Raw genomic sequence first — 23,963 nt, forward strand, 5'->3', positions numbered from 1 at the left:
GAGACATCTAGAGGCAAAAGCTTAAAATTGGGGCTTTTCTCACATTTTGGGGATCTTGAAGTCTTAAAGGAGCCTTTTTAAATTCCTTCACTTAGGGAACGCCTGGCTGGCTCAGAGGAGTGTGTGACTCTTGATACCGAGGTTGTGCATTCTGCACCCCACGTTGGGTGCAGAGATTACCTAAATAAACTTTTAAAAACATTAAAATTCCTTCACTTAACAATTATTCTCTAACAAGGCAGTGTGGAAATTCAAGTCACTAGACAAAACACGGTTTATTATGACCTATTACCTACTGCCATCTAAATGACAATATTCCACAAATCCTGACAGGCCCAATTAAATCTTATTTGTATGCTTACTTCAAATCATCAAATCTGTTGGTCCTGTGGACAAAGTGGCACAGGAAAGTGATGGGCATGGCTTAAACTGGTAAGACACAGAGGTAGTATTAACTTGTTTCACAGCAGAGCCCCAGGACAATCACATATTAAAAAATGCTTCAAGACCTTCAGAAAATTAAGGCAGAAGAAACTACACTTATTTTAATGAAAAATGGTCTCAAAAGATGTTTACTGATTTGGCTGATCTGACCAGGAAGATCTCTAGGACAATCCTCCATAGCTGTCACCAACACAAATGCCCTCGGGGGCCAAATAAAACCGGCTCAGTGCTGGCTGAAAGAAGGCATTGGGGTGGGGGGAGGGGGAGGGAGATGGAGGTAAAATGCAGAATATATTCCCCAGATTAAAGGCATCAGCCCTTTAAAGCTGGCCAAACTACTCACCTTTTTCTCATGCTGACTCCACCATTTGCTCTGCTATTTCTATACATTTTCCAAACTTTCTCTCCTAATCCCTGATACTTAATGCAAATTTTAAAAAGAAAAATTAATACCAAATGTGTGTATGTCCACAAGACATCTGGAGGAATAGACTCCAAAGTATTAACAACAGCTATCTGGAGATGACAGGATTATGAATGTTTTTATTTTCCTATTTTTGTTACCATACTGATTTTCTAATGGAAAGAGTAAAAAGTAGCTTTTCATTTTAAAAAGTAGCATCAAGAACCACGACACACGACACACCGAGAACAACAGACAGGACTAACAGAAATCACATCAATCAAGCAGAAACATTTACTGGTTACTTAATCATCGCTGTGCCATAGCCGAATGTCATTTCTTTTTTAAAAAGAATACCAGCAAAGAAATGCTGTATTTGCCAAAGAATATCTGATGAAATAAAGAAACCACGTTGAAATGTCAAAGTTCAGGCAAATGAAGCCATCTCCTGCCCTTCCCCAGAGTCCCTAAGGCCTTACCATAAAGATCAGGTCCATGAGGAGTAAAGACATTGTACAAAACAATGTTCAGTGGTGCCACCACCAGCTTCCCGTAGTAGTAGCTGTCAATGACCACCACAGGCACCTGAAACAGAGCAGGAAATAAACAGCAATTGCAGGGGTTTGTTCTGCAAACATTCTCCCAGGGGGAACAGGATAAACTTCAGAACAAATAACAGAATGAACTTCTAATGTTCTCTTTCCTACATCAGAACATGCTTTCATTACAATGTTCAAACAAAACAGGGAAAAAAATAAAACTCACCAGAAAGAGTATTAGGGCCACCAGAGACCAATGAAAGAAACTCTTCCACCTGTGTTTCATGACCAGCAAATCAAAGGCAATGGGTAAACTATTTAACAGAGAAACAAAGTCGGAAATTACTTACAACATAGACTCAAACAAGTCTGATTCACACATACTTCATGCTGAACACAGGGGGAAAAAAATGTCTCTAGCAGTTATAGTGAGGAAAGAACGCTGGTATATAAGAGGATGTCTTCTCAAAAATACAGTGTTCTGTTCAGAGAGCCCATGATAGTACTTCACACCCCACGATGCACAAGGAACATTAATGCTGAGCTTCTGCAAGGAGCTCCTTATTATACCTATTCATGTGTGACAGACATTTAAAATACATTAACTCTAAGCAACTGTGCCCTGTGGTCCTACACCGACCCTGCCAAATGAATAAATACAAATCTCTTCCATGATTTATAAAAATTTTGCTAACACTACAAACTTTAGTAAGTCAGTTCTGATACACCCCCTTCCAATACCGTTTGCTCTTCTCCCTTTCACTTCAATTCCACAAGCAAGTCGCATATGTACACTGCCTTCCCCACTTCTTCCTGAAGGCCTGGCTTTAACGCAGGGAGAATGACATAAGGTCGACAGGCACCTCCCCTCAGCCAGACCCCGAATCTCTTCACTACCTCCATCTACCTTGGTCTTCCTGTGGCACTTGACACAAAGCATCTGTTCGTCCTCTTTAGGCTTCCTGGCTCCTGCTCTTTTCTGGCCTCTTCCCAAGTGCACCTTTTCCTTTTTGTGCCCTACCATGGTCTATTTCCCAAAAGCAAACTTCTGCTCTTCTTTCTCTACATCATTTTCTCAGGGGGTACCTCCACTCTTACATCATCAACAATCACCTTCATGCCCAGGACTTCCAGATCTGGTACACTAGCCAGAATCTTCACCCATGCTCCTGCCACAAGAAATTCCCTCCCCACACCAATCTGATACGACACAATTTACCCAAAATTCACCCCAGGCTCTGCTCTCGACTCCTCTGCAGAACCTATTTCTCCTGTCTCTGAATTGACATAGCATTATCATGTCTATCATTTACTTAGCAATGTCATGTGCTACCACAAGGCATCTCTTCTGTGATAGGAACTTCCATATTCTATCATCTAAGTTTTGCATTAACTTTTTGTGTTTTCATTTTTTTCTGCCCAACCAGTGACATTCCCATGGCATCTGTACTTCTCCTTTGGTAAGTCATCATACTTCTATTCACTTGTTCAAGGTCGGTCTTTCCTACTAAAATGTAAGCTCCCAAAGAGCAGGAACTGTAAGTGTCTTCTTTATCACAGTATCAGCAGCATGTAGCACAAAGTACTCAATAAATGATGGTAGACTGCTGATTGTGATCCTGAAATCACTGATCTCCCCTAAAGGCAGACCAATCAATATGTGCCACCTAAAGGTATTTGAGGAACTCATAAAGTTCAATGTTGATGGGGCAGAGTAAAAGGAATGGAGGAAGTGAAAAAAAAAAAAATACTTTTACTTTCTGGAGAATTAAAAAGGAGGCAGAATTGGGGTTTTTTGAGTCATGTTAGAATCTGGACACCATAGAACAGAGGTTGGCAAGCTTTTTATTGAAAGGACTGACAGTATGTATTTTAGGCTCTGCAGGCCACATATGGTCTCTGTTTCATGTTCTGTGTCTGTACTGTGTGTGTGGGGGGGGGGGGGGGAGGGGGGGTTGGGTGTGGGTGTGTTGTTAACAACCCTTTATAATACAACAACTTCCTAGTTCTTGGGCTGCACAAAACACGACCAGCTGCACTGGGCCCACAGGCCACAGGCTGCCAACTTCTGTGACACAGACCAATGGGGAAGCTATTACAGAGTTTAAAACAAAACAGGCAGTGATAAAACCCTATTTGCATTTTAGGAAGATAAGTCTAGTTTGATTATAGAAAGCAGATATACAGAGATCAAGCCTAGAGATGGGAAGATCATTTAGGAGTCTGCATAGTAACTCAGGAGCAGAGGTGAAGAAAAGTAGATTCAAGATATTCAGGAGATATAACAAACAGGACATGGGAAAAAGAAAAGAGTCACAGATAATTTTCAGGTTCCCGACTGAGCACTGAGCAGATGATGGTATCATTTACTGGGATAGAAACATAGATAAAAGAACAGATATGGAGGGAAGATAGTGAGCTCAGTTTTGAATTATCAAGATGGTTGAGATAAAAGAAGGCCTCACACAAAATCCTGAGTACAGTATTTTGAGGATAAACAGAATCAAAGATTGGAGGTGGGGAAACCAGCCTTTAAAAGACAAATTAAGGGGATGCCTGGGTGGCTCAGTCGGGTGGGCAACCAACTTCAGCTCTTGTCATGATCTCAAGGTTTGGGAGTTTGAGCCCCTCATTGGGCTCTGTAGTGCCAGCTCAGAGCCTGGATCCTGCTTCAAATTCCATGCCTCCCTCTCTCTCTGCCCCTCAGCCGCTCACACTCTGTCTCTCTCAAAAATAAAAGTTAAAAAATAATAAAAATAGAAGACAATTAAGAAAACGTAGAATATTGGTCCTCTTAGTAACCCCCATTCCAGAAATTTACCGTATCAATAAATTTCCATAAATGTATAGACATGTGGACAAAAACATTCACTGAAGCATTGTACATCATAGGAGAATACTGAAAACTAAATCTCTCCCGATAAGGCAACGGCCACATCAGGGTCAGAAAGTGGAATGCTGTGCGATCTGTACAAAGACCAATGTAGATACAACAAAAAGTATGTACAGGTACAAGGTAATCCTATTTAATTTCCAGGATGTCCATGTGTGTGCCTTTACACATGAGGACAGTTTCTAGAAAGATATATACGAAAGTATATAAAAGTACCTTTGAAGATGAGGCTACGGGCAAAGTAAATTAGGAATTCTTTCTACCTAAAACAAACTGGCAATTTTTTTTACAATAGAAATAGACTGGTACAGTTGACTTTTGAACAGCATGGGTTTAAACTGCGTGGGTCCGCATGTATGCCAATTGTTTCTTACAAATACAGTACAGTACTGTGAATAAATCTTCTGTTCTTAGTAACACTTTCTTCTCTGTAGCTTAACTTTATTGTAAGAATACGGTATAGGATACATATAACACACCAAGTACGTGTTAATTAAGTTATCAGTAAGGCTTCTGGTCAACAATAAGCTATTGTAAAGTTTCTGGGGAGTCAAAAGTTACATGCAGATTTTGGGCTGTGCAGGGGGTCAGTGCCCCCACACCCAGGCCGTTCAAGGGTCGGCTGTACTACAATAACCTTAACATCAAACTACAGTATTTTTCCAAATTACCTGCAGTGCAGGTGAGAAGCAAATGCAGCACAGACTAGAGCCAAAGCGGCAAAAACAAGGAACATGAGCAACAAAGCTGCTTGGGGAAAAGTTGCTGAGCTAACACCACGAGCCTGCAGGTAAAGTCCGACTTCAGGCCTGGGAGTGGGGAACGCACGTCACCGAGTGGTGTAGCGTAGAAGAAACATCAGTGATGGGGTCAGGGAGGCCTGGATCCAAAAGCAGTCATCACCTTCAAGGCAAATTTCTCTCCCTCCTGGAGTCTACTTTCTCCCTTCTGAAGCACTACTACTTGGATTTCTCCTGCAAAGCTGTTTTAAGGTTTAGGAATAAAGTTTCTAAGGGGATTCGTGGCACCTAACACACAACAGATGCCTAAGAGTCACTACTGGTATTAGATTTAATCCTAACAATAAACACCAAGAGACAGATTCTTCCAACTCCCAGAGTTTTGGTAGGTCTGATTCGTTCCTTTGACTTCAGGTCATAACCAAGGAACACGGAGATAAGCCAACGCTCAGGTTGACTGTGTGTCCAATGATACCAGAAGAGGAATTGTGTTGGTTTCTTACCCAAGGGCAGCACTGAATGGCCAGCCCAAGATAGCCCCAGCTGCCACTCCAAGCACAGCAATGGAAGTCTTGTCCAAATACCAGCCAGTCATGGCTACCAGCGTGGTGTACATACAGAAGCTGCTAGGAAGGAGCGCTGCAAGGGTAAAGAAAAGGGGAATAGAAGGGGGGTGGGGAGGACAAAAGTAGGAGACTGATTAGGTATTATCAAAAATCTACCCACATTGCAGGAGGTCAATCACCAGGAACAGGTTTTGAGGAACACTGTAGGAGAAATGTGTAGTAAAGTGATACTCCTTAAATAACAATGAAGTTCAAGGGTATTCTTATTTTCTCACTCCTGTTTTTTAGGTACCAACAACGCTGCCTACTTATACAATATAAACCATGCCATTTTTCTCCTGGCCTGTACTCCAAATCCAGAACTTACAGATTTCCAGTTATATTTCCAGGCAGAGAATATGCTTCAAGAAACTCAGACCCATTGCTGACTATTTCTGAAGAATTTTATCTTCTGGTAGTCTTCTGAGACTGTCCTGGCACTAACTTTACCCCATAGGAATTCTAAGAAGCCTTCTCAAGGGCCAAATATCACATCCTGCATCCACTGACATGGATAATTTGGCCTTTAGATGTCCCCTAATTACTTTTGTCTAGCATTACTTTGTTACAACAAAGTAACTGTTTACTACAGTAAACAGCAGAGGATGGAGTACTTTCAGGGTCTCTGTTGCAGTAACATTTGATCAGTGTTTCTAACAAGGTGACACAAAAATGCAGATCTGCCTCTCCAGGCTGTACAAGGCCTGCTTCATGTAACACTAGTGAAGAAAAATCAGCATGAGGCAAGGACCACAACGAAGGGCAGTATGATCTCACAAAGTCAGTCAAGGGTTTAGAAGCTGTATGTAAAAGGATGCCTTGAATTTCTCTGTGCCTCAATATCCTCAACTGAGATGACAAAGCTAAAGCCACTCCTCAACACCTCCCACACTTAATCAGTTTTAGGAATAGCAAAATAACTAAAAAAACCTAAGGTACAACTTCACTGATCAATGCTAAGTAATACTGATGCCATCCAAAGCTATCAATTACAGCTGCCAATGTAGAGAACAAAGGGAGCAGAGGAATGAGAGGCCTCTGCCAGCTCAGAGGGAACAGCACAGTCTCGTTTAGAACAGTAACACTCAAAATTATTCACTGTTCGTGGGTTTGAGCCCCGCATCATGCTCTGTGCTCACAGTTCAGAGCCTAGAGCCTGCTTCCGATTCTGGGTCTCCCTCTCTCTCTGCCCCTACCCTGGCTTGTGCTCTGTTTCTGTCTCTCAAAAGTAATAAAAAAAATTAAAAAAAAATTTTTTTTTTTTAAATTATTCAGGTGTGGAATCCTGAGGTCCCTGCAGAACACAGATTTTGATACAGTCAACAAAGTTAAGTACAGACTTTTGTGCTGGATGCTATTTTTGTGTGTATATTTAGTGTATATACTAGATTCTGGTATACACAAGCAGACATTAAAACTGGCATAATTATAACTAGTAGCTTCATTTTTTTTCAGAGCATCAGAAACAGGCTACCTTTTGGCAATAGGCCACTGTGACTCAGCTCAGACAACACAAGTGTTCAATGGAGCACAGTATGTAAGCCACCAGTCTAATATTGTAATTTCTCTTTAAGTTTACTTAAAAAAAAAAAAAAAAAAAAAAAGCCCAACAGGGAGGACTATGCCTTTACAGAATACATTGCAAGTAAGAAACCGAAAGCAGAACCATAAAGAACAGGGTTTTTACACACAAACAAGAAAAACAAAATTATTTTTCTCCCCCTAACAGCAGGGAAAGGCAACAGGTGTTGGTGTTTTCCAGCCTTGTGAGGAAGTGATAAAAAAAACAAAAAGAAAAACAAAAAATCTACAACCATGTAATAGAAAGCAGTATGGTGAAAATAACTTTTCACCTTTTTAAGTTTCCGAGTCCTCATCTGCACAATGGGAAAATATTTATCATACTAACACAGGACTGCCGTAAAGGATGACGAAGATCATGCAGATAACGGTGCTCTGCAAACTACTGATATGCTGTACAACGTAACCTACACCTACACAAAGTCTTCCTTTCAGCTCAGCTGTGAAAGATCAGTGCACGTGTTACACCTTCCCCTGCCCGTTTACTTACCTGATGATGAGCAAAACATGCCAGTGCTAAGAACCAAGAAGGCTAGCATCATCCGACTCACATGCAGCCCAAACTTCTTGCACACAGCCCTAGGAGAAAGGCAAAGATTATCAGCATGGCAAATCTTAGGGACAGACATTTCAAATCAAAGGACAAAAACATGCCTGCTTCACAGAGAACACTGAAGATTTAAAGTCAAACATAGAACTGCCTGGACAGGTTTGTCAGCAATTGTGTGTGCCTAACAAACCCAAACACTCTTACTCTGTAAGTAGAAGAGAAGCGCTCTACCTAAAAAGAAAAGCATGCTTTCTGGACTCAGAGTAGGGAGACGATCAATAGGAAAACAGCACCAAAGTGGAAAAACAATAGGCCTCCCATTCAGAGGGGCACAGGTTCAAATTTGGGCTCCGCCACTTACTAACAGTGGTACCCTGGTCTAGCGACAACACTGTCAGATTCCTTATCTGTAAAGTGAGGGTAATGCTAAGGTCTACTTTGTAAGATTTGTGTGAGGACAATACATGGGAAAGTGCTGGGAGCGCGTGGAACAGAGGTACTCAATACAGGGTAGTTCTCAGAAGAGAAGAGTAGGAGATACACGACGGGGCAGTAAGTCCACATTCCTCAAAATGAAGCAATTACACACTTCCTGTACCTCTTTCGTGGAGGTCTTTAACCCTGTGAACACTATGAGCCATCACTGCTGCTTCATGTGGTCAACATTTGTTCCAACACATGCCTGTGTAAACCATTCTCTTGCTCAGGTCCCTTAGAGAAGCTCAGAGCTTCTTTCTGGATTACCTTGGCTTCCAGCTCAGGCTATCTTTTATAAGTGTCTTTACTGAGGATCTGCTAATGGCAAATTCCCTCTTTTTTGTTTTTTTGGTCCAAAAAAAAAGTCTTATTTAGTGCTTCGTCTTAAAAGAGGATTAAGCTGAGTACACAATTTTAGGATGAAGCCATTTTCTCCAAGCACTTTGAATATATATATATTTTTTTAATGTTCTGGATTTTAAGAAGGCTTCTGTCAGTCTAATATTCCTTTGTAGATATATTCTATTAGTTCTCTGTCAACTTTTAAGATCTTCTTTACCCTTAGTGTTCTATGTAGTTTCACTAATTCCTTTTTATTTACCCAGCTCAGGATAGGTTAGGCTCCCTGAATCTATGAATTAGGATCTTGGGTTTCATGGATTCTGGAAAATTCTTAACCATTATTTCCCCAAATACAGCCTTCTCCCCATTCTATCATCTCCTAGAATCTGATTAGACAAACACTGGATCGGTCAAATCTACCACAGAGGTAGGTGTCTTAATCTCTTCCTATTTTCCTTTTATTTCCTTTTTGTCGTGCTGTACTTCATTCTTACTCATTTCTTCCAATCGATCTAACTTACTCATTAACACGTCTAATTGGTGGTTTCAACTAGCCACTGAACTTTAAATATCAATTGTTCACTTTCACTTCTACAAGTTGTGTTTGGTTTTTTTCAAATCTGCTGGGCCATTTTTGTAGTCTCACTCCTTTTTCCTTTTAGCTTTTCTATTTTATCGTGGTAATAACACATGGGAGACGTACCCTCTTAACAGACTCCTAAGTGTAAACTACAGCATCGTTAATAGGCACGATGTTGTACAGTAGCACTCTGGCACTTACCCATCTTGCACAACTGAAATTTTATATGCATTTATCAGCAACTCCTCATTTCCCCCTCTCCCTAACCCCTGGCAACCACAATTCTATTCTCGGATTCCATGAGTTTGATTATTTTAGAATCCTCACACAAGTCAAATTAGCCAGTGTTTGTCCATCTTTAATTGGTTAGCTCATTTGGCCTATCCTCAAGGCTCATGCATGTTGTCACATTATTACAGGATTTCCTTCTAATACTGAGTATTCCATTCTACGTATATACCACATTTCCCCCCCACCATGTATCAGTCAATGGACACTTAACTTGTTTCCCATCTTGGCTACTGTGAATAGTGCTACAATAAACATGGAAGTACAGATACCTCTTCAAGATCCTGTTTCGGTTCTTTTAGATGAATACCCAGAAGTTGGATTGCTGGATCACATGGTACTTCTACTTTTAGTTTTTTGAGGATCCTCCATACTGTTTTTGCACAGTGGCCGTATCATTTTGCTTTCCCACCTACAGGATCCAAAAGTTCCAAACCTATATTCTTGCCAACACCAGCTGTTTTTTCGTTGGTAATAGCCATTCTAACAAGAATGAGGTCATATGGCTCATTGTGGTTTTGATTTGCATTTACCAGATGATTAGTGACACTGTATCTTTTCATATACCTGTTCGCTAAGCATGCATCTTCTTTAGAAAAAGGTCTGTTCAAGTTCTTGGTCCTTTTTTAACCAGTTTGTTATTGAGTTGGACGAGTTTCTTATATATTGTGGAACTGAACCTCTTTTCAGATCATGGTTTTCAAATACTTCCTCCCATTCTCCAAGTTCCTTTTCACTCAATGGATTATTTAGGCTCTTGTTTCTTATTCATGTTTTCAATTCTTTATTTCTTTAAAATTATCATTTATTGGGGCGCCTAGGTGGCTCAGTCGGTTAAGCGTCCGACTTCAGCTCAGGTCATGATCTCGCGGTCCGTGAGTTCGAGCCCCGCGTCGGGCTCTGGGCTGATGGCTCAGAGCCTGGAGCCTGCTTCAGATCCTGTGTCTCCCTCTCTCTCTGACCCTCCCCCATTCATACTCTGTCTCTCTCTGTCCCAAAAATAAAATAAACGTTAAAAAAAAAATTTTTTTAAAAATAAAAAATAAATAAAAAAAAAATTATCATTTATTTTATATTCTTATTTTAATAATTCCTAATAAATAAAGTTTTGCAGGTCAGCTTTCTGTTGTTATTTCTGCTGGTTCTCACTTAAGTCTGCTTCTCTTCTGTGCTTTGTGATTTGTTTTTATTATAACTTCTTGTTCAGTAGAACTTTATTTGTCATAGTTCTTTGACACCTGGATTAAAAATTGATTTCTCTGGAGAAATTTTCCATTTGTTTTTGCAAGATGCCTAGGAGTACTACCAACCCGTAACAGTTTTAACATAAATTCTCAACTTGGGGTGGAGGGAGGGTTTGAGGGACCACAAAGGTGGTTTGAACTCAATCCTAAACCCATAAGTAGACCACTGTATGGTTACAATCCTCAAAGACAGCACTGGCTTTCTTTCTTCTTCCCTGTGCCACCCCGACTCAACACCAAAGAATTTTATCTGACATTTTTATCTGTTTTGCAGTGGCAAGATTTTTTAAATAATGATTATTAAGTTTAAATACCCCTTCAAGCATTAAGATGTGTTAGGTGTCAAGTAAAAAAAAAAAAAAGTGGCTATTTTTATTACTGCAACACTTAAATGTTTTTTTAAATTTTTTTTAACGTTTATTTATTTTTGAGACAGAAAAAGACAGAGCGCAAGTGGCGGAGGGGCAGAAAGAGAGGGAGACACAGAATCTGAAACAGGCTCCAGGCTCTGAGCTGTCAGCACAGAGCCCGATGCGGGGCTCGAACCCACGAACCATAAGATCGTGACCTGAGCTGAAGTCGGACGCTTAACCGACTGAGCCACCCAGGCGCCCCGACACTTAAATGCTTAATACTTCCACTAACATTCAACCAACCAACAGGTACTTGGGCAAAGACCACGTCCTGAGTACAAATAAGAGCAGTGAGTCCCTGGGGCACCTGGGTAGCTCGGGTGGTTAAGCATCCAACTTCGGCTCAGGTCATGATCCCGCCATTCGTGGGTTTAAGCCCTGAGTCAGGCTCAGGATTAACAGCTCAGAGCCTGAAGCCTGCTTCAGATTCTGTGTCTCCCTGTCCCTCCCCCGCTTGCATTCTCTCTCAAAAATAAACATTAAAAAAAAATTTAAGAGCAGCAAGTCCCACAACAGGAATAATTTCCCATCATCTAAGCTCAAGGCGAAGAGGTAAATCATATTTATCTTGAGACCAAATATAAGGCTCTACTAAATTCTACCAAATAAAAAACCAGTTAGAGGTGTTTAAACATAATTTCACTTTATATGAAGATATGGAAGGATATCTGTACTCCATTTACTGCAGTACTATTAACAACAGCCAAGACATGGAATCAACCTCAATGTCCATCTATGAATGAATAAAGAAAATGTGGCATATATAACAATGGAATAGGGCACCTGGGTGGCTCAGCTGAGTGCCTGACTTCAGCTCAGGTCATGATCTAACAGTTCATGAGTTCGAGCCCCACATGGGCTTTGTGATGACAGTGCAGAGCCTGCTTCAGATTCCCTCTCTCTCCCTCCCTCCCTCCTTCCTTCCTTCTCTCTCTCTCCCCTTCTCTCTCTCTTTCTTCCCCCCCCCCCCCCCAGTCCCCACTCTGGCTCTCTCAAGGAAATATTTTTAAAAAATAAAACTCTTGGGGCACCTGGGTGGCTCAGTCGGTTAAGCGTCCGACTTCAACTCAGGTCACGATCTCGCGGTCCGTGAGTTTGAGCCCCGCGTCAGGCTCTGGGCTGATGGCTCAGAGCCTGGAGCCTGCTTCAGATTCTGTGTCTCCCTCTCTCTCTGCCCCTCCCCCGTTCATGCTCTGTCTCTCTCTGTCTCAAAAATAAATAAACGTTAAATAAATAAATAAATAAATAAAACTCTTAAAAAAGATATACAATGGAATATTATCATTTAAAAAGGAAATCCTGCCATTTGCAACAGGTGGATGGACCTTCAGGGCATTACTCTAAGTGAAAAGTCAGATACTAAAAGACATAGTGTAATAACTCACACGTGGAATCTAAAAAAGCCAAACTTGCAGAAACAAAGTAAAATGGTGGCTGCCAGGGGCTGGGGAAGCAGGGAGTCGGGGACAGGGAGGATTAGGAGATTTTCGTCAAAAGGTATAAACTTCCAACTATAAGTTCTGGAAGAGCGAATATACAGCATGGTGACTATAGCTAACAATACATTATTATATACTTGAAAGGTGCTAGAAGAGTAAGTCTTAAATGTTCTCACCACACATAAAGTTGTACTCATGTCAAGTAAGGTACGTGTTAACCTTACTGTCATATTTCATTACAGATACGTTTATCAATTATCTGTACACCTTAAATTTACACAATGTGCTATTTCAATTGTAGGTCAATAAAGTGAGAAAAAAATTTTAAGTCCTACTTCAAATACATTATTAGGAGCCAGGAGAAAAGTATTTTCTATTATCAATACTGCTTATGCTATCAGAAATGATCTTATGCTGTACTGACCTTTCTCATAGCACTTTCAGAAGCAAAGCTTTCATACTCACTTGTAAAAGTAAAGTTCACAGATACAGCTCACAAAAGCCAGGAGACATCGTAAAAAGTAAAAGACAAGAATCTGAAAGAAACCAAGAAGAAGAAAACAGAAGTCATAGAAACAAGAAAACTCAAGATAAAACCACTTTCATTTGTTATTAGTAACACTATGAACTGGTATAATCTTCCTGAAAGGCAGTATTATCAAGAATCATAAACAATTTCATACCCCTAGATCCACTGTACCTATTTCTAGGAGTCCAGCCCACAGAAGTAACTGAAAATATGGAGGGGGGTGGTTAGTTCTACTCATGCAAATGGTCACTGCAGCACTATTAATTTAAGGGGGGAAAAAGAACATTAAAAAAAAAAACTACACCATACCCGATTACAGGGAAATCAGTCAATTCTGCTACATACATTTCATGTACTATTACACAGATAAAATTTATGGTTACAGAAACAGTCAAAGAATTCACAGGATATAAAACTCCTACATTCAACAAACATTTCCTAAATCATTATATATTGATAATTACCAATAATTACAAAATACCAGGTAAAAATGTACATTATTATTTACACATCACAATCACAGCTTTGGAAATCAGAAGCATATGAAAAGGCTGAAAAGAAATGTGATAAAATGGTAAAGGTGGCATCAAGGATGGACTCTGGATGACAATGATGTGTTAATACAGGTTCATGGATTGTCACAAGTGTATTACTCTAATAGGGGATGTGGATACGGGGAAGGCTATACATGTGTGGGGGCAGGGTGTATATGGGAAAGCTCTGGACCTTCCACTCAATTGTGCGGTGTCCTAAATTGAACTAAAAATAAAGCATATTAGAAAATAAATAAATAAATGATAAATAAGTAAATAAATAAATAAATAAATAAATAAATAAATAAAATGGTAAAGGTGGCTAAATCAAGCTGGTAGGAGTTAGGTGCACATTTTCCCTCTTACCTTCCAAATAACTGTAATGTGATTTCATTAATTTTATAATTAAAAACATCGATTTAAAAAATAAACATAATAGGGTTGTATTGAATAGCTTTCATATTATAGCACACTGGTATGTTGTTTTAAGTTTTTTTTTAATGTTTATTTATTTTTGAGAGAGAGAGAGAGAGAGAGAGAGAGAGAGAGAGAGAGAGAGAGAACATGAGCAGGGGAGGGGCAGAGAGGAGGGGAGACACAGACTCTGAAGCAGGCTCCGGGCTCTCAGCTGTCAGCACAGAGCCCTATGCAGGGCTCAAACCCACCAACCACAAGATCATGACCTGAGATGACGTCAGATGCTTAACCGAGTGAGCCACCGAGGCGCCCCACACTGGTATGTTTAAAAGCCTTGAATACCTCAGAATCTAAGTACTACTGAAATAGAGGTTATAATTAATATAACTGTATAATATAACTTAAAAATACTTGCCGTTTTCATCACTGTAACCAAAAAATTCCAGAGTTCAATAAAGTGATCCAATAAATACCAGTTTCATTAACTCAATAAAAACACTCTGAAAACCTACTAAACACTGACCACTATTTTAGATGCTCCTAGGAATTCAGATAATTTTAGTACCAAGTGTCCACACGCCTAAGGACCCCTCGTCTAATTAGGGAGAGTACAAAACACATTTACAAAGTTAAAAATTAGCCTGAGTTAATATAAGAGTTTTATTTACAAGTATGATAACAATGCCCCCACAACAACATCCAACATATAACTAGAAGTCCTGGTTGCTGCAAAATGACAAGAAATGAGGTATTAGATACGGAATAAAAGAAACTAAACTCTCCACACACAGATGAAAGAGAATCCTAGAGATTCACCTGATACATGAGTGACACTAATAAGGAAATTCAGCAAGATTTAGATTAAGATCAAAAAACAAAAATCAATTGTATTCCTCTGTATCAACAATGACCAACTAAAAAAACATAAGATTCCTTTCACAACAGCAAGATAAAGTATTAAGAATGTAAGCCTTAACCTACCCAAGACTGGCTAAGACTGAAATGGGGACATTTAAAAATTTTACTAGAAGACCTAGAAAACCTAACCAAATGGGTAAATATATCATCTTAAGAATGAAATGACAAACCTATACACATTGATTTTCCTATTAATATATAATTCAGTGCAACTCTAATCAAAACGCAGAATTTGGGGGAGGGGCAAACAAATACTGAAATGATTTTTAAAATACAAATTTTCAAACGGACAAAGTGAGAAATTTATCAACCAGATATTTAACACACACAACAAAACCGTAATAGTAAAAACATGGCACTGACAATTTGACCAATGACCTAAAATAAGGAAGCCAAAGCAAAGACCCATACATGTGGGGATAAAGTGTATGATAGATATGCTATCACAAATCAGAGAAAGGATGGATTACTTGACAGATGGTACGGAAAAATTCAGTTCACTCTATCACAAATAATAAAGCTGGATCTTTCTACCATTTATAAAAACTAATGTTCAAATTGAGGTGCCTGCCTGGCTCAGTATGGTGGAGCATGTTACTCTTGATCTTGGGGTTGCAAATTCAAGCCCCACATTGGGTGTAGAGATTATTTTTTTAAGTATCTTTAAAAAAATATCCAAATGGATTAAAGCCTTATGTGTGACAGGCAAAACTATAAAGCTAAGCAAATATGTAAGAATATCTTTGTGAACTGTGGTGAAGAGCGATTTCTTTTGCAAAGACCCAAAACCCACCAACCTTAAGTGAATAACTAATTGGGTTGACTGTATCAATTAAAGATTTCTGTTCAACAAAGTTCCACAGCACAGTTAACACAGAGGGGACAGCCAAAATGATTTCCAGTATCTAAAACCTGTACTTGGTTACTATTGAAAACTTCTACAAATCAGACAAGAAAACCAGAAAACCCAATTGAAAAACAGGCAAAGGATATGAATAGGTAATTCACAGAAAAGGAAAACCAAATGACTATTAAATATTGCACTTCACGTCTAATCGGAGAAATGCAATTAAAATGAGAAACAGCTCACATCCATGAGAAGGGCAAAAATTATCAAGTCAGAAATATCAAGTGCTCAGGAGGTGTGAGGTGGCTGAAAGGTGGAACAGAGTTGTGCAAGTGTGAAGTTGAATAGCCATTCTGGGGGGCAATCTGGCAGTATCCCATGAAATTAATTAGCCTATGGATGTACGTATGGGATCCCACTCCTGAGCAGAGTTCGACAAGACAAAACAAAGGTATTCTTGTTTAGAGTGGCAAGAAGTTGGAAAGGTAACCAACACTAAGGGGTGCCAATTATTACCAGATGGTCTTTCAGCAACAATCTACCCTCTCCACTGTGCATCAGGATGCTGGAGCTGGAACTCTATAAGCTAATTCCCCGTTGCCAAGTGGCTTCCATTGGCAAAACCTAACAGGGAGGAGATTAGAAGAAAGAACAAGAAGGGAAATCTTCATTCCTGTTCTGCTTCCTGCTCGTGTCATTGACCTAAAAGAAAGAGTGATGGATTTGGTTGAACATGTCAAATTGCAAGGGACAGTGGATATACAAGTGGAAATAAAAGCCTTAAGCACTGCATATTGTTATTTCTCTATGAAGACCTCATCCTGTATACGTCTGTTCTGCTAAGTTAAAAAAAAAAAATGAATTAATAGATAGGGAAGCAAAGGACAGTTTTATCCCTTTCTATAGGTGCTATCTTTCTGATGAGTCTAAAACGCAAATGCCATCTTGTCTCTCCTATAAAGCCTCTGGATGGGTTCAGAATGCCCTGGGGAGCCAGTAGGCATGGGGAGAAATTCCTAATTCCTTATTAGAGCCTACCAGGTGTTGTATAAATCTGGCCTCCTCCTACCGTTCAGTATCATGCAACTCACTCCACCACTCACTCTCTTCCAAGCATCAAGCCTATTTATATAAGGCCATGCTGGCCCTCTTCCCCGCCTCATGGCTTTCCTCCCTCATCCCCATTTTCCCTTTACCTAGCTGATTCCTACTGAACGTCTAGTTCTCTAATCAGGGACTTCTGCTTCATACAAGGTGGATTAGTTGTACTTTTCCCTATTCCTCCTACTATGTAAAACCAAAAACTCTGCACATGACAGGTGAAGTACACCTAAGAAGACTCAAGGTAGAGAGAAGATGGCAGACTGCCTAGGGACTTTAGGACCAGAGGAAAAACACAGTGGTAAGTTCCCTAAGTTTTCTTTTTGCCTTACACATTCCAGACTTAGAGCTAAAGAGGGTGGCAGCTAGAAATGCCAATGAGCACAAACTAACACCAACCAAAGCCTGGCTGATCTAGCCAAGACGCCAGGAAAGGGGTAGCCCAACAAGACAGAAAGCCTTTAAACAATAACCACTCTACTCCAGCAAAACACCCCCGGGGGGAGGAGGGGGAAATGTAGCCCAACTCCCATCCATGCCATCAAATATCCAGTAGGAAGCCAGGACTTTGATTCTCGCTGGTGGTAATGAGCTCCCTCTCTGGACACAGTGTCAGTGGTGACCACTTGGGTAAGCCTGGACTTCCACCTCCTCACCCCACCTAGCAGCAGTCAAGTATCCCTTTCCTGGCCACTTGAGCGAAGGTCTAGTGGGGAACCTCAACTTCTACCCCCATCTGGCAATAACAAAGGTGGAGAACTCTCTCCCTTCTCCTGCTAGAGGGTAACAAAAGCAGCCAGACCAAAAAGAAGGCTTAAATAAAACCCAAAAAGGCAGAGGAAGCACTTCAGGCCCAGGAAGAAGATTCAGTCTCAGAATGTAATACCCCAAATGGCCAAGGCTTCAACTGAAAATTAGTTGGAAGATGGCAAACTGAAAATTGTCTATCAATAGATACCAATTAGATAAAGGTCAGAATTACCTGACAAACTCTTAAAGGAGCCAATGTAAAAATGCTTCAGTGAGCAATTAAGAACACACTGGAAACAAACGAAATAGAAATTCTCAGTAAAGCAATGGAACATATAAAGAAAAACCAAATGTAAATTTTAGAACTGAAAAAATACAATCACCAAAATAAAATCTCAAAAGATAGGCTCAACAGCAGAATGGAGAGAAGAGAGGAAAGAATTGATGAACTGGATGATTATAAATTGCTCAATCAACACAGAAAATGGACTAGAAAAAAATTAATAGGGCCTCAGAGACCTAGGGTACTATAATTAAACATCTAACATTGATATCACTGGAATCTTAAGAGTGAACAGAGCAGGGCTGAAGTACTCTGTAAAATAATAGCCAAAATCTTCCCAAATTTAGCAAAAAGATGTAAGCCTAAATATTTAAGAAGGTTAGTAATTCCCGAATAGGACAAACCCAAAGAAATCCATGCCAAGACACATCATAGCAAATTCGTAAAAAGTCATCAGGTTAGGTCTCCATTAACTCCTACTTATTACCCTTCAGCACTCTGTTTAGTCTCCCCTAAGATGCTGTCCCATGGTACTTTGTACTTCTCCACCGTAAGACCCACTGCATTTCTTTCTTTCTTTTCCCTCTTCCCTCCCCCCTCTCCCCATCCTCCATCCCCTCCCCCCATCCTCCCTTCCCCCTCTCCTCCCTCCCTCCCTCTTTCCTTCCTTTCTTTTCAAGGGAGAATGCAAGCAGGTAAGGGTTAGAGGGAGAGGGATAGAGGGCATCTTAAGCAGGCTCCACACCCAGCACGGAGCCCAACTCCAGGCTCAACCCCACAACTAGAAGATCATGACCTGAACCAAAATCAAGAGTCAGACACTTAACCAACTGAGCCACCCACATACCTCAACCCACTGCATTTAAAATCCCTTGTTCAATTTCATCTTCCCCCACTAAACTATAAATTCCATGGGGGCAAGGATTTGGTCACTGTTAAACCCACAGCTCTTAACAAAGTACCTACCGGATAAAAAGTTGGTCCACTAGTTAATATCCAAAACATGAGAAAAGCTTATATAACCCAACACACACAAAAACAACACACAAATAATCCAATTTAAAAAGTGGGCAAAGGGGTACCTGGGTGGCTCAGTCAGTTAAGCATCCAACTTCAGCTCAGGTCATGATCTCACAGCTCATGGGTTCGAACCCCACATCGGGCTCTGTGCTGACAGCTCAGAGCCTGGAACCTGCTTCAGATTCTGTGTCTTTCTCTCTCTCTCTCTCTCTCTCTCTCTCTCTCTCTCTCTCTCTTCCCCTCCCCAGCTTGCACACTGGCCCCTCTCTCTCAAAAATATTTTAAAAAATTTAAAAACAAACAACATCAAAAAAAAAAAAAAAAAAAAAAAAAAACACAAGAAGATCTCAACTCACACCTGTCGAAATGGCCAAAATCACAAACACAAGAAACAACAAGTGTTGTTGAGGATGTCGAGTAAAAAGAACTCATGCATTGTTGGTGGAAATGTAAACTGGTACAACCACTGTGGAAAATAGTATCGAGGTTCCTCAAAAAATTAAAAATAGAATTACTGAATGATCCAGTAATTGTACTGCTGTCTATTTACCCAAAGAAAATGAAACACTAATTCAAAAGTATATATGCAACCCTGTATTTATTGCAGCATTATTTACAATATCCAAATTATGGAAGCAGCCCAAGTGTTCCACTGACAGATGAACAGATAAAGCAGACGTGGTATATATACATACAATGGAAGAGTATTCAGCCATAAAAAAGAATGAAATCTTGCCATTTGCAACAACTTGCCGATACCGTATGATTTCACGCATATGTGGAATTTAAGAAACAAAAGAGACAAACCAAAAGAAAAAAAAAACCCTCTTAAATACAGAAAACAAACTGATGGTTACCAGAGGGGAAGGGGGAGAGGAATGGGTCAAATAGGTAATAGGGAATAAGAAAACACTTATCTTGAGGAGCACATAGTAATATGAAACATTGTTGAATCACTGTATTGTACACCTGAAACTAATGTAAAGCTGCAGGTCAACTACTGCGGAATAAAAAATTTTTTAAAGTTGCTCCATTAATACTTAACAATGAATAAATGATTCTTAAAAAAAAAAAAAAAAAAAAAAAAAGTCCTTTCCTACCTACCAATCTATTTCTCCCTTTTCTGAAACCTGTTCCAGAGACTCGCCTCTTGTTCAGCTGTAACTGCTTCCAAGTTGGCCTGCCCTTACCTTATTAGTTTGTAGGATTCTTGCATGAAATGCAGCTGGCCAGGCATGAAGCAACAGGTAGGCATAGGAGCGAATTGCATAAACAGGGGAATACTCCCAAGTCTGAAACCCCTTCCCATAGATGAGGTAGTGTGTCTGAAAGTACAAAACAGATAGGTTCCGGGTTAAATTGGCCAGAGATCCTTGCTAGCAGGTTGCAAGTGAAGTTTCTAAGCAAAAACATTAAAGAGACAAAGATACACAAAAAATGCTGACATTCTCAACAAGATTTCCAATAGATAATCAAAATGACCCTATAGTGAACAATCTTAGGACATTTTAAATTCCACAAGACTGTTTGGTCAACGTTAAAAGCTTGAATTTTACCCTCCACTTTTTTTTTTTTTTTTTTTTAGTATTCATTAGCCAAAACAGACAAACTCTAAATCTTACCTTGTCCTTAAGCTACCTACTCTAAACATCCTTTTTCTAAATGTAAAATAGGATTAGAAAATTTCACCTCTAAATTTTCCATAATAGGAAGTCAGCAGACTTACAAATGTGTAAATTAAGAAATAGCAGAATAAGCATACTACTTAGTAGCTTTTTTATTTTGGCAAACATCAGAGTAACTTCAAAAGCTCAAAGCAAGTAGTTCCTTCTAGGGACTGGGATTTGGCTATACGAGCAATGGAACAGAGAGCTACTTTTTTCCCTTTAAGTTTCACAGTTGTTGGTTTTTTAAAAAGTATCTCGAAGTATTATTTTGATTTAAAATAATTTTTAAGAAAATTACAAATTACGTCTTTTTTGCAAGAAGCCCAATTTCCTATGGCCTTCAACAACTGATCAGCTTAGAATACAAAATCATCAGGGGTGCCTGGGTGGCTCAGTCGGTTAAGCAGCTGACTTCGGCTCAGGTCATGATTTCGCGGTCTGTGAGTTCGAGCCCCGTGTCGGGCTCTGTGCTGACAGCTCAGAGCCTGGAGCCTGTTTCAGATTCTGTGTCTCCCTCTCTCTGACCCTCCCCTGTTCATGCTCTGTCTCTCCCTCTCTCAAAAATAAATAAAACGTTAAAAAAAAAAATTAAAAAAAAAAAGAATACAAAATCATCAGCTTAGAATACAAAAGTGAAAATAAAGTTTACTACCAGTCACACGTGTGTATTACTTGTATCTTGATTGGCAACAAGGCCCCAAGCAGTGAAACCGAGAACAAGAAAACTAAAGAAATCACCTACTGGTTCCCAGTAGTTGAAGGTTTCATCGCAGTCAGAGATGTTGCTTAAGAGAGCAGCACATAACCTTGCTGAGAGCAGACACTTGAAAGCAGTAGATCCCTCAGGTGCCCAGACTTGTCCTGCTTTGTTCCCAGACAACCTGCTCAGAAGTAAAGAAAAGATGCCTCAGCAAGACCCAACAACTAGAAGGCCTAAAAGGCTAAAACTGGACAGAAACGACAGGAATGGCAATGGTATCAAAGCACACTTAAGTAATTCACCTAACAAGTTAGTTGTTCTGAGTAGAAATAAACAAGGGATGAAGAACTTTATTAATCTTAATTACTCCTTCCAGTTCCTACTTTTAAGGGGTAAGCTCACTCATACGCTTTAATTCATTGTATCCATGACACTCCTTGAAGGCCAGAAAGCCCTCATTTTCCTTTTCTTTCTTAACAAGGTCCTTACTTTCCACGGCTTTACTCATCTCCCCCTTGTTCAAATGCACAGAGGCCTAATTTGTGCGAAGCACATAACCTCCTCCGATTCCGTATGTTGGCGGCTCCGTTAATGCAGTCCTAACCCGCAGTGCCCCGGGAGAGACGGCTGCAGGTGCTGGAGGTTGCGGGGCCCACACTTTTAGAGCAAGGGGTTAGGGCTTTGGGGGCAATGAAGGAGACTGAGACACAGCCAACAAAGGTATGCTCTTCGCTCTTGCCAACGTCTCCCACAGAGGCTCTGCCAACTCAAACACCACGACGCCAGCCCACTGTGGGCCTGGGCCAGCAAACAGCCTTGAAGCGGCACTCCAGGCTTTCTTCCCGAGCAAAATGGGACCCATGGTGGGGGACCCGAGGCGGCGCGAACACCAGACGTGACCCGTCCAGGAAGAGCAGAAGGACCTGGGGGAAAAAGCAGCCTGGCCGCACCCGCGCCGCGAGGGGAGACCCTCCCGAGGACAGCCCCGCGCCGCCCTGCCGCCACGCCCCCGCCGCTCCCGCACACCTACTCGGTCCGTGGCTCCGCGCCGCTCGCCTCCCGGCTGCACAGCAGCTCCCGCAGCTTGTCGGCGGCCGAAACCGTGTCCCCGCCGCTGCCCCCGCTCCCCTTCAGGCGCTGACGAGCCCCTCGGCTCGCCATGGCACTGGTGGAAAAGGTAGAATTCGGCTCCCTACCAAAGTGGCGAGCGCGCAGACATAGCTTTGGCTGGCAACGGTGTCCGCCGAGGGACAAAAGTCCTTGACATGCGCAGAAAAGACGGAATTGTAGCGTTACTGGGCCAATTGGGGCAAATCCTAAGTAGAAAAGAAACGAGAACTGCGACTTGACTTTCACAACCGTAGCTATCCCTTCAATATGTTTCTAACTCTGGCTATTCCTCCCCACTCCCCGCCTTCCTTCACTTTTCAGCACAAGTGGAAAGTAACCAAACAACTCTACAGAGCACGCAGAGCTATTTATTCAGTTAAAGATAACAGGGCAGCTGCAGATGAAAGGGGAGGTCCTTAAAAGGTCGCAGACACCTTGCCCTTCTTCTATTTTGGTGACATCGATAGAGACAACCTGTAGCTAATTATCTGCTCCATAGAGACGAAGCCGTAATGGCAGAATGTAAAGAAAAATGAAAGCCCAAAGAAATTCTGTGCCACAAATGCAACGAGACAGGCACTGCCATTGCTACCACAGCAATTCGGTAAGCATTTTACACAATTCATCCATTTCCAATATAATAAAACAATCTTGCTCTTGTCAATAAGTAAATTATAGTAAGTAAATTGACGCCCAAGGTTGCATAGTTAGGAAATGGTGGAACCATATTCCAGCCCACGTCTGCCTTATTACAAAGCCCATACTATTCCCACCAGGATGAAGTGAAAGCTCCTGATGTCAACAGATGATAGCACACCTGTGACTCCCAGGGGTTATTCATCTGTTCCTGATACCCTGCCCACAGAGTTCTATCCCATCCTGTGGACCTCTGTACCAGTAGCAGAAATGGGCCTTACAAGAAATGTTAAAGGGACTTCTGTAAGTGGAGGGTAAAAGCCACTTTTGAAGTATGACAATTATGAAAGGAAAAAATTTCATGAGTAAATGCAAATACAGCAAAGGTAGTAATCACTTATAAAGCTAGTATGAAGGCTGAAAGACTAAAGTAGTAAAGTGAATTATATCTAAAAAAATTAGTTAGGGAGACTCAAGATAAAAGGCTGTAAAATATGCCAGTGTATACATAAAACGTGCAGGGAGGGTAAAAATTAAGCTCTTTTAGGTCTTTAAACTTAAATGACCATCAAGTTAATATACATTGCTGTATACTAAGGATGTTAGATAGAGGGAGTGCTGAACTTGACAGGGTCCCAGGTTATTATTTAATACTAAAATTATTGACAATGGCGATTGATCATAGTGCTCAATTCCCACAGGCAAGTATTAGGTACCAAGTTCTGTCACCGCAGCCTAGTTGTATCTCCTACAGAGACCTCTTCTCATTTCACTCCAGTGCAGGTCCCTCCCTGCCCCTACCTAGGAGTGCTACGATAGCATCCTAACAGGGGTCTCCCATTTCAAATTCATCCTATACAACACTGTCCGGTTAACTTTTTTCAAAGATTTTAATGTTTATTTTTGAGACATAG

General features: G+C 40.7%; 1 protein-coding gene across 6 annotated transcripts in view; it reads right to left on the reverse strand.

The window, feature by feature from the left end:
* The window catches only part of ALG9 (ALG9 alpha-1,2-mannosyltransferase), a 105,553-nt gene that overhangs the window by 75,370 nt on the left and 6,220 nt on the right, over positions 1-23,963 (reverse strand). For 5 of the 6 annotated variants that reach the window (XR_006194177.1, XM_042907381.1, XM_042907382.1 and 2 more), the window contains exons 2-9: positions 22,334-22,619; positions 21,346-21,484; positions 20,127-20,261; positions 13,004-13,074; positions 7,696-7,784; positions 5,523-5,658; positions 1,613-1,700; positions 1,327-1,432 (exon numbers count right to left, since the gene is read on the reverse strand). Coding sequence is in view for 5 of the 6 variants with exons in the window: in XM_042907381.1 (XP_042763315.1) it covers positions 1,327-1,432; positions 1,613-1,700; positions 5,523-5,658; positions 7,696-7,784; positions 13,004-13,074; positions 20,127-20,261; positions 21,346-21,484; positions 22,334-22,619 (1,050 nt within the window). In the remaining variant the exon portion in view is untranslated. Of the gene's footprint in view, positions 1-1,326; positions 1,433-1,612; positions 1,701-5,522; positions 5,659-7,695; positions 7,785-13,003; positions 13,075-20,126; positions 20,262-21,345; positions 21,485-22,329; positions 22,620-23,963 lie in introns of those variants that run through there. The other variant, XM_042907386.1, reaches the window with a different exon arrangement.

This window comes from Panthera leo, chromosome D1 (assembly GCF_018350215.1).
Source record: "Panthera leo isolate Ple1 chromosome D1, P.leo_Ple1_pat1.1, whole genome shotgun sequence".
NCBI classification, from domain to species: domain Eukaryota; kingdom Metazoa; phylum Chordata; class Mammalia; order Carnivora; family Felidae; genus Panthera; species Panthera leo.